We start from the raw sequence: 12,118 nt of genomic DNA, 5'->3' as shown, positions 1-12,118 counted from the left end.
AAGATAGCGGCGGACCAAAGTGAGAGCGACAACTCCAGCCCTTGGGTCGAAGGTGACAAGGTATAACAAACCTCTCTCTACCTTACATAACTTGTTTACCGTCTTTCGCCATTTATAATTTCCGATCGTATTGATTTTAGGGTGGCATAAGCATTGTCGTTCAAACCAAGACTACAACCTCCTTTGCGCCTGTCTCTGCACCAGGTGTTTTAAATAGTGCTGGAAAACCCACTTATCGACCATCATCTGAAAAGGGGTCTATAAGTGAGATTAACCAACCTCTCTCTGGTGACCTTTGATGCTTCACCACCAAAGACTGCCACTCAACATTCTCAAACCAGCGACTCCGGTCACGAAACTGATTCAATCGAAGAAGGTGAGGCTGGAGGCAGTCCAGAACCCATGGTTGTGGATGAATTAGCTGAAGACGAAGATTCCCTTGGGGATGATTTACATACAGCTGAAGGAACGAACAATCCTCAGGGAGAAGGTGGAGATGTCGAAGATACGGTTGTGGGGGAGGAGAATGAAGGCAACCCCACCATAATCCTTAATGATAACGAAGGCTTTGAAGGGGGGAGGCTAATGCAGGCGAAGAGCAAGCTAAAACTCAAACTCTTGTCACTCCAATTATGGAAGATGTTCCAACGGCCGAAGTTTCGACGAGTAGTACTAGGGGTCTTTCTGCAGAAAGATTGGTTATTCTGAAACTAAGCCAACCCCTTGAGTATTTGAAGGCTATGTTAAGTTGTAGGGAAAGTTCCTCTGACAAAATCCTTAGTACTTAGGTGTTTGAAGATCAACCTTCAAGCACTCCTGCAGACAAAGTACTTTCTAAGATCAAAGACAAAGTCTTAAACGGTGACTTGTTTCTGTTGCTGTTGGCTGATCCCTCTGCCCCTTTAACTTTAAAGCATTTTCTTAGCCAAGTTAACCTGTTGGAAGCTTCTCCTGAAGTGGCCAATGTTATCTTGGAGATAAGAACTATGATCGACCAAGCTATTGAGGATCATAAGTTGTTACCTCAGCTCATAGGGGAAATTCAGAAGAAGTCTGGTTCTGAGGCTGCTGCCTGGGATGCTGCCATCGAATCTACCAATAAGGCGATGGAATTGGAGCAGATCAAACAGAAAAACAAAGAAAAGAATGAAGGTCATAATCGTAATATTTCTTCCTGGAGGAAACAAATAGAAGAACTTCAGGCGAAGATCTCTGATGCCGAAAGAAGCAAAGATCAAATCTTAGAGTTTGATGAAGCTTTAATGGCTCAAGAGCTATCATTTGGCATGTAATTTGTCAAAAATGCTTGACAACTTGAGTCTGACGTCAAACTCCTGCGATCGAAGAGATCTTTGTGCGAGAAATGTCTAGAGATTCTTAAAGCCAAGTATCATCAGATCAAGGCCAACCTTCCTTTCTAGTTTTTTCCTTGTCTATTTTGCAAGGTAATAATTTTTCTTTGTAATGAATATTGGTCCTTTGGGCCTTCGAATTCAATATAACCATTTTGGCATTTTTACCAAATTGGCTTTGTTTTACTTATATAACTATTTGTCTCTTATTTTTATCTCTTGGAGTACTGGTTTATATTTTTTCAAATATTTCCCTTTCACTCTTAGAATTTGTTTATCTTCATTAAGCTCTTCAATTTCATAGGCACCATTAGAGAATACCTGCAAAATCTGAAAAGGGCCTTCCCACTCTGGGGACCATTTCCCCAAGGCCCTATCCTTTCGATCCATTGGAAGGATCACTTTCCAGACCAAGTCTTCAGGCGTAAAACTTTTGACCTTTATCCTCTTATTATGAGAGATTTCTATTCTCTTCTTTTGCCATTTTAACAACTCCAAGGCATTTAACCTTTCTTCATCTAAGTCAACCAATTCATCCAACATCATGCTCCAATATGATTCTGTTGGAAGTTCATGGTGCCTTTGAATCCTTATGGATTGTAGGTGAATTTCTACTGGTAGAACAACACCATGGCCAAAGGTTAGCCGAAAAGGGGTTGACTTAATGGCCTCTTTGGGAGAGGTACGACATGCCCATAAAATCTAGTCCAGAGTTTTAGGCCAATTCTTAGGCTTCTTACCTACATGCTTTTTAATCAAACCAATAATCACTTTATTGGCAACTTCAACTTGTCCATTGGCCTGATCATAGTAAGGCGTCGAAGTTAACAGTTTGAAGCCCATTTATTTGGAAAATTCTTGCATTTTCCGACCAGTGAATATTGACCCTTGATCTGTTGTAATCGTCTTTGGGATTCCAAATCTATAAATAATGTACTTCTGGATAAACTCGATCACATCCTCTTGATTCACATTTGGTAAGGGTATAGCTTCACTCCACTTCATAAAATAATCAACTCCCCCTAATATATATCTTTGATTTTTAGATGAAGGAGGTCAAATTTCCCCAATCAAATCTAAAGCCCAACCTCTAAAGGGCCAAGGCTTGATGATAAAATGTAATTCACTTGCAGGGACGTGTTGTATGCCTGCATGTATATGACATTCTTGGCATCCCTTTGTGAATTCAATAGAATATTTCAACATAGTAGGCAAATACATCCCTTGGTGAAATAAAAGCCATTTCATCTTATGACCAACTTGGTGTGCCCCACACGCTCCACTATGTACAGTCGAAAGGGCTAAGTACGCCTCTGACCCACTGAGGCACTTAAGCAAAATTCCCTCAGGATATTTTTTAAACAACTCTATACCTAAAAGAACATAACTCAATGCTCGATACCTGGTTCTTTCGATCAGTAGACGCCGTTGGATTTTATAGATACACCACTATTGGCTTCCTCCAATCTTCATCCGCCAAATTGTCTATTGCCAATATTTCGAAATTCTCTTCATCAGCATATCCCAGCTTTGTCTTTTCTAAGTCTATGGGTATTAATCTGGTTGCCACAAACTTTCCTCTGACTTCGATGACTTTATGCAAATTTTCTTTTGAAATTTTATACCTGGATGCCATCTGAGCTAAATCGTTAGCCACTTGATTTTCTAGTCGAGGTATGTGTCGAATAGTAGCCATTTCAAAAAAATTTAGCAGTCGACTAGCTATTATGAAGTACATGATTAAATTCTACTTAATACATCTATATTCTTTTGTGATCTGCTTTATGACCAACTCTGAGTCACCCATTATTTCGACTCGAGTTGCCCCCAATTCCAACATTATTTCAAGTCCTACTATGAGGGCTTCATATTCAACCTCATTGTTTGAGCAGGTACCTTCTACTCTGTACTAGAATTTTGTTGGAATTTTATTAGGAGAAATAATTACAACCCCTACGCTTGTACCATCCTTGTGACTAGACCCATCGAAGTACAACTTCCAAGGTTCTAATTCGAGATAGTTCAGTGCATTTGTATCTATGGAGTGGTCGACTATAAAATTTTCTACCACTTGTCCTTTAACAACTCTTAATGGCATGTATGTTAAAGAAAATTCAGTTAATGCTAACGCCTATTTTCCAATTCGACTGAGCAAAATTGGTTTGGATAACATATGTTTAATAACGTCGGAATGAGATGAAACATAAACATCAACGAGTTTTATATAATGCTTCAATTTTGGACAAGAGAAATATAAGCATAAACATAATTTTTCAACTATGCTATACCTAGTTTTTGCATCATTTAAGACTCTACTAAGGTATTAAATGGCTCTTCCGGCACCATTATCATCCTCTTGAGCTAACATGCTCCCTAAAGTCTTGTCAGATGCAGATATATACAATCTCATACTTTTATTTCTACAAGGTGGTGTCAAGATTGGTGGATGACTCAAGTATGCTTTAATCTTATCAAATGCTTCTTGTTGAGCCTGCCCCCACTCGAACCCTGCCTTGTTGAGTCGAAGCAATGGTGAAAAAGCTTGCGTCTTCCCATTAAGGTTTGAGATGAATCTCCTTAGGAAATTGATCTTGCCTAGCAGTGACTGAAATTCTGGTATCATATATGAGATGTCGAAGGTAATGTCACGACACTAATATCTGAATAATAAGTGAAATATGAATAGAATAAAAACCAGGAAACAATTGAAAAATTACACAAGCAATTGTTAACCTAGTTCGGTGCAAACACACCTACGTCTGGGGGCTACCAAGCCAGAAAGGAAATCCACTAAACAGAATTAGTTCAAAGACTCTCAGCAAACAACTTCAAGTTACAGTCTTTTCACCTAATCTCTACCCGTGTGATTTATATCTAAGAACTCTTAGACATGAGACCTTACTCATTCCCCCTCAATCACAACAGCGATACTAGAACAAATACCAAAAAGAAAGAAGACACACACTTGATGTTGCTTAAAAGCTTCAATCAAGTAAACAAATACACTCGTACTTCAAAGCTTAGAGTGGACAAATTACAACTCAAAACTTAGTCCAATTCACGCATCAACAAGATGGATGAATGGCTCACAATTCTCAAACTCACACATGACTAAAACCCTAATCCTCACTCACTTCACGTTCATATTTTCTATTCTCTAAAACAGGGTTTACATAGTCTTTAAATAGAAGCTTTCTAAATGGGCATGGGCAGCATGAAACCTTAATTCTATTTATTGCATATTCCCTAAGAAATAGCAGTGAATCATTCCTTTTTGGGAAACAAAATATTCTGGCTTTAAATAGAATTACTCCTTGAATAATGCATGCAATCTCCACATAAGAACACAAAGACTTGCATGAAAAGCGCAACAACAAAATACATAACGTTCAGACCGAATGTTCTGTATGCACATGTCGTAACATCAGGTCTGACATATTGAATAAATCCTGCATAACCATATCAAACAACCTGCAGGAAGCTGATATCACATGTCAAGACTACAAGCGTGACATCTTGTGATAACAATATGTTTTACCAAAATTGATGCCAATTCATAGAACCAATAAACTCCCCCTTTGGCAAATTTTGGCTAAAACAAACAACAAATCACAAGTCCACAAGAAATCAATCAGAGCATCAGTTCAGCAGCAGAAAAAAACATACACACGTCACTAGCAAAAATAACAACTAGTAAACACACAAGCACTTGCACATACAACACTAGCAAGAACCAACTAGAAAACATCAGGGCACACAAATGCTTGTACTCTCCCTCAAGTCCATGCAACTTCCCAGAACACAAGAGCTCCCCCTTAAGCCAGTCCATAACAAGCAACAACCATACTGCTTCATACAAACAGAACACAGAGAATTCTCCCCCTTTACCAAACAAATAAACACCAGAATTCTCCCCCTGTATCAGACAAACAGAGCAACAACAATACTACAGAGCTAAGCAAAGATACTCAGCTACATCTACAACTACTTCTCCCCCTTTTTATCCAAAAGAGACCAAAGAGACAAAATAAATGTCTATCTAGTCATTAACCGAAATACCAAAAGTTAAAGAGTTACATCACCAAGTACATACACAGCTGTAAGAAAGTTGAGAAACAAACAAAAAAAACACAAAGAAATCCACCAAAACAACAAAAAACCAAGAAAACCATCAAAACATGAGGGATCAAAGCCAACAGAGCTACCTCAGTAGAGCTTGAGTTTGCAGCCTCTTTAGCATCTCCAGAAGCAGAATTATCACTCGCATCATCATTGTTAGTAGACCTCTCACTAGAGGTGTGGGCTTCAGCTTCTTCTTCATGGCTGACATTAGCATGTTCAACATTTTCACCCTCAGCCTGCTCCAACCTTTCAATCAAGGCTTCCCAAGATTGTTTTCTAGCTGTGGCTATCCTAATCCCTTCACCTAGCTCTTTACATGTCTCCTTAAGCTCAGCAATTGCTCCAACGTTTGAGACTGGCCTCCTCATTGCAGATGTCATGACAATATCCTCGACATGACTGCCTTCAAAGAGTTTGTAGTGCACAGACAAAGCTGGTTTTCTCCTACTAGGTAAATCATTTGAGCACAGAATACCAGGATGTTGATTCAAGATATTTCCACAGATCATAGAGGGAAAAGAAATTGGCAGCTTAACTGCATTAGCAGTTGCATGCTCGATGATTTGATCAAACATAAATCTACCATAGTCAAATTTCATTTTTGTCCCAACAGCAAAAATAAACCTCCTAAGAGTATTAGCAATGGTGGAGATATGGTTGGTAGGGACCCAGTTAGCAGCTCCTATTTTATGCAGGATAGCATACTTGATAGTCAACTTCCCAATAGGAAGATGCTTTTTAAAAGGCCAAACTTTCACCTGCTTAGCTGTAATCTCCCTACAGACTTGATTGTCTGTAACCTCTAATTCTCCTGCACCCTCATTATTTCTGCCTAGAAAATCATTAATAACAGTAGGAGAGAAGGTTATACACTTACCCCTCACATACACCTTGCAGAACTCCTTGTTGTTCTTATCAGAAATATCCTTAGGAATATTAACAATAAATTCCTTGACTAAACCTTCGTAGCATTGAGAGAACCCAACAATAATCTTCAAAATCCCAGTAGCTTGTATCAGGTCCATGACCTCCTTGACATCAGCAACATCTTTTCCCAATTCCCTTTCCACAGCTACCCTTCTCTGAATCACAAATTTCCACTTAGCGGCTCCATCCTCAAGATGGAAGGAGATGTTATCCAAATGAACAGCAGGTACTTTAACAGGAGACTTCCTAACAGTACTTTTCTTCATAGACGAGATGTTAGGGACATCTTCCTCAACATCCTCTTCAGGCTCAGAATCATCTCTGACCTTCCTCTTCTTTATTTCAACCTTGCTCAATGGTTTGGAGGGACCAATACCAGCAGTCTTCTTAGCTTTTCTAGCTGACATAAGTTCAGCCATAGATTTCCCTTTGCGAGTCTTCATGCGTTTAGCCACACTTGGCTTTATGTGATGAATCAAGCTTTCCTCTTGATCATCAGAGCTACCATCCTCTAGATCAATCACAATATTTGCATCATCATACTTCTCAGAGTGGGAAGCATTAGCTGTATTAGAGGCCACAGATTTACCTTTGTCAGGCACGGTTTTCCCTAGAGAGCGCAACCCTTCAGCAGCCAAGTCCTTTTCAGAACTAGAGGAATCATCACCCTTACCACTAGGTTTTTCAACCTCGGGAGGGGGATACATTTGAGCAAGGGGAGTAGAAACCCCCTTCATAGAGTGGCCTTCATTAAGAATTCTAGTAACTAGGTCTCTTATAACACAATCAGTATAATGTGTTCCTTCCTTATGCTTAGTGACAGGAGTTGAACTAAACGGGATACTAGAAGGATTACCTTGATTGGAACATGCATAAGCGGAGGCATCAATGGTGATGGGTTGGTTCAAGTCAATGTCCGCTGCGGGAATAACAGAGAGAGGAGAAACATCCAGAATCTCATCATCAGGGACGCCCATGGGAGGAACACTTAATTTTGGATTAGACTTAGTATTTTTAGAGGCAGATGTATCTTGATGTTGTGACATTTCAGAGTTTTTCTGGAAAAAGTAAGGTTGCCCTAGCAGAGGTTTGTGGAGAAGGAAAAGGAAGATTGAATAGTTGGAGTAGGCAATGAGGTTATGGGGGTAGCGTGTGAAGATGGAATAGATGGTATTTCCAATACAAGATAATGATTTACCATAATGGGGGCACTTTATTTTAGGAAAATAGACTGTAATTTGAGTACTTTTCCACTCCATATTAATTACTACAAATTTTCATAAATGAAAATCCCTAATTTCCCTCTCAGGAATTCAAATTGATTTGCATCCAAGGCCTTTGTAAAAATATCAGCTAACTGCATCTCAGTAGCAACATGCTCTAAGGGTACAATCTTATCCTCCACAAGTTCTCTAATAAAATGGTGACAGATATTAATATGTTTGGTCCTGCTGTGCTGGATAGGGTTCTTTGAGATGTTTATAGCACTCAAGTTGTCACAGTACAATGTCATGACATCTTGTGTGACATTGTATTCAGTCAGCATTTGTTTCATCCACACCAGTTGAGAACAACTACTTCCAGCTACTATGTATTCAGCTTCAGCAATAGACAGAGAAACACAAATTTTATTCTTACTAAACCATGATATTATATTGTTCCCCAAGAAGAAACATCCTCCTGATGTGCTTTTCCTATCATCAACACTTCCATCCCAATCAACATCAATAGCCAGACAACACAGAATCAGATCCATGAGTGTATAGCATCCCATAGTCACACATGCCATTGACATATTTCAGGATCCTTTTCACTTGGTTTATATGGCTCACCTTTGGTTCAGCTTGATATCTAGCACATACACCTACAGCAAACACAATGTCAGGTCTGCTTGCTGTAAGATATAGCAGACTCCCAATCATGCTTCTGTAGAGACTTTGATCCACATTGACACCATTTTCATCTTTATACAACTTCATATTAGTAGGAGCAGGTGTCCTCTTGTGGCTTGCATTCTCCATGCCAAACTTCTTAACTATATTCTTGGCATATTTACTTTGAGATAGAAAGATAGAATCTTCCATCTGCTTGACTTGCAGGCCAAGAAAATAAGTTAGTTCTCCAACAAGACTCATCTCAAATTCAGACTGCATTTGTTCAACAAAATGTTGAACCATCTTACTCGACATCCCACCAAACACAATATCATCCACATAGATCTGAGCAATCATGAGCTTTCCTCCTTCATCTTTGACAAATAAAGTCTTATCAATGCCTCCCTTTCTATATCCATTGTCAATGAGAAACACTGTGAGTCTCTCATACCAATCTCTAGGAGCTTGTTTCAACCCATAAAGAGCTTTCCTCAACTTATACATATGCTTTGGAAGATTTGGATCTGTGAATCCCTTTGGTTGTTCAACATATACTTCCTCATTCAAGTAGCCATTTAAGAAGGCACTTTTCACATCCATTTGGAACAGTTTAAACTTCAGAATACATGCCACTCCTAGCAATAATCTAATGGACTCCAGGCGAGCTACATGTGCAAATGTTTCATCAAAGTCATCTCCTTCAACTTGAGTGTATCCTTGAGCTACTAACCTTGCTTTATTCCTAGTAACCACACCGTTTTCATCAGATTTATTCTTGTATACCCACTTTGTTCCAATAACATTTATTCCTTCAGGTCTTGGAACCAAATCCCATACTTCATTTCTCTTGAATTTCCCTAACTCTTCATGCGTGGCATTGATCCAGAATTCATCAGTTAAAGATTCTTTAACATTCTTAGGCTCAATCTTTGACACAAAACAGGTATGCGAGATCAGTTCCCTTGATCTATTGGTGACTCCTTTATTTAGATCTCCTATAATGAGATCTTTAGGATGATCCTTCTGAATTCTGATAGAGGGTCCCTTGTTTACTTCATTAGCTTCAGGTTCATCCTGGGTGGACTCACTCTCACTACTTTTATCAGAAGGTTCAGCTGGGGCGTCATTCAGAAATGTTTCAACATCGTCTGTGACATCAGTCTCTTGGTCATCAATAACAACATTGATAGATTCCATCATAACTTTAGTTCTGGAATTAAAGACTCTAAAGGCTTTGTTGTTTGTTGAGTAGCCCAGAAATATTCCTTCATCACTCTTGGGGTCCATTTTCCTTCTTTGTTCACGATCATCCAGGATATAGCATTTACTACCAAACACATGGAAGTATTTGATAGTAGGTCTTCTTCCCTTCCAGACTTCATATAAAGTGGTTGAGGTCCCTTTTCTCAAGGTTACTCTATTGTGAACATAACAGGCAGTGTTCATAGCTTCAGCCCAAAAGTGGTAAGGCAACTTCTTAGAATGAATCATAGCTCTAGCAGATTCTTGGAGAGTTCTATTTTTCCTTTCCACCACACCATTTTTTTGAGGGGTAATGGGAGAAGAGAACTCATGTCCAATCCCTTCAGATGAACAGAAATCAGCAAAATTATTGTTTTCAAATTCTTTCCCCTGAGCACTTCTGATTCTGATAACATGACTCTCTCTTTCTCTTTGAAGTCTTTGGAAAAGGTCTTTGAACACATCAAACACATCAGATTTTTCCCTTATAAAATTCACCAAGGTATATCTGGAGAAGTCATCCACCACAACATAAGCATACCTTTTTCCACCAAGACTTTCCACCTCCATGGGCCCCATCAAGTCCATGTGGAGAAGTTCCAACACTTTAGATGTGTTGTCATGTTTGATCTTCTGATGTGACATCATTGTCTGCTTTCCAATCTGACATTCACCGTATACTCTTCCTTCTTCAATATTTAATTTTGGGATTCCTCTGACAGCTTCAACATATATGATCCTCTTCATCCCTTTAAGATATAGATGACCCATTTTTTGATGCCATAGTTTCACTTCTTCTTCTTTAGCTAGAGCACATATTGATGAATAGCTAGTTTCTTGAGGAATCCACATGTATCAGTTGTCCTTAGATCTAACTCCTCTCATGATCACTTCGTTTTTTGCATTAGTAACCAAGCATTCAGTTTTTGTGAAATTCACATTAAGACCTTGATCACATAGTTGACTGATGCTGATAAGGTTTGCAGTCAATCCTTTAACAAGCAACACATTATCAAGGTTAGGAACTCCAGAGCAGTTTAGCTTTCCAATCCCCTTGATTTCACCCTTTGCTCCATCACCAAAAGCTACATAGATGGTGATATGAGATTGGAGGTCAACCGGCAGATTTTTGCTTCCAGTCATGTGTCTGGAGCATCCACTGTCAAAGTACCAATCTTCTTTGGCTGAGACTCTGAAGGAAGTGTGAGCTATCAAGTTAGTAGCACCAACCCTAGGAACCCACTATTTTCTGTTAGAAGAGATGTGTTGTTTGGGTCTAGGTTGATGAGTAGGACTGGGATAACCATACAGCCTAAAGCAGAATGGTTTTATGTGACTAAATTTTCCACAGTAATGACATCTCCATCTTTGGTATTTTCCTTTTGAGTGCTTATGTTGTCTTCCCTTATGATGTTGAGACACCTGATGTGACATCTTTGGTTTGCTATCAGAGGGACTACAATCAGGAGAAGGTTCATTGAACCCAAGGCCAGTCATGTCTCATGCCATCTTTCCAGCCTGGAGGATTTTGTCTAAGGTGTCAGATCTACTATTTAGCATTCTGACAGACTTAGTCATCTCATCCAGTTTGGAATTCAGGAACAAGGCTTCAATCTTCAAATTAGAAATGGTTTCTAAGTGTTCTGTTATCTCATCCTCTAGTTGGGTTATCAGTTTCTTCTGATTCTCCACTTGTTGACACACTTCTTCACTTCTAAAACACAACTTCCTATAAGAATTAGCTAATTCATCAAAGGTTAATTCATCATCACTGGAATCTTCATCAGGATCCCATCTCCCAGTCAAGGCAATCACAAGATTGGCAGATTCTCCTTCCGTTTCCCTTTTAGAGTCATCATCAGACCAAGTAGCAGCAAGACTCTTCTTCTGTTTCTTGAGATAGGTCCCACATTCAGCTTTAATGTGAACATACCTTTCACATTCATGGCACTGAATTCCTTTGCCCTGTTCGGATTTTTCTCCAGATCTGGTTCTTCTTCCAGCATCATTGGACCTACTGATGTCAAATGAGTTATTCTTGACATTAGACTTTGACCTCACATCCATCCTCTTCAGGATTTTATTGAACTGTCTTCCAAGTAACACTAAGTCATTTGACATACCTTCATCAGTAACATGACTATTTTATTCCTTTTTATCTTCAGTGTTGGACACAAATGCTATGCTTTTGACTTTCTTTTCAGATCCATCACTCATTCCCAACTCGAATGTTTGGAGGGATCCAATTAGCTCATCCACTCTCATCTTGCAAATATCTTGAGATTCTTCTATGATTGTCACTTTCATGGCAAATCTTTTGGGAAGTGACCTGAGAATTTTCCTGAAAAGCTTTTCATCTAACATCTTCTTACCCAGGGCACCTGAGGAATTAGCAATCTCGAGAATATTCATATGGAAATCATGAATACTCTCATCTTCTTTCAACCTCAAATTTTCAAACTTGGTAGTAAGCAGCTGCAATCTAGACATCTTCACTCTAGAGGTACCTTCATGAGTGGTTTTGAGAATATCCCAAGCATCTTTAGCCACCTCACACTTGTTCACCAGTCTAAAGATGTTCTTATCAATCCCATTGAATAT

At 39.1% G+C, this 12,118-nt stretch overlaps 1 protein-coding gene across 1 annotated transcript; it reads right to left on the bottom strand.

Annotated features, from left to right (window-relative positions):
• Positions 1-4,983: 4,983 nt before the first annotated feature.
• Positions 4,984-7,447, bottom strand: LOC127131722 (uncharacterized). Its single transcript, XM_051060642.1, has 2 exons — positions 5,558-7,447; positions 4,984-5,268 (listed from the first exon to the last, which is right to left on the bottom strand). The coding sequence occupies exons 1-2, from the start codon at positions 7,445-7,447 to the stop codon at positions 4,984-4,986; spliced, it is 2,175 nt and encodes a 724-aa protein (XP_050916599.1).
• Between the last annotated feature and the right edge of the window lie 4,671 nt (positions 7,448-12,118).

This window comes from Lathyrus oleraceus, chromosome 3 (genome assembly GCF_024323335.1).
Source record: "Lathyrus oleraceus cultivar Zhongwan6 chromosome 3, CAAS_Psat_ZW6_1.0, whole genome shotgun sequence".
NCBI lineage: Eukaryota > Viridiplantae > Streptophyta > Magnoliopsida > Fabales > Fabaceae > Lathyrus > Lathyrus oleraceus.
This window is presented reverse-complemented; position numbering and strand designations above follow the sequence as displayed.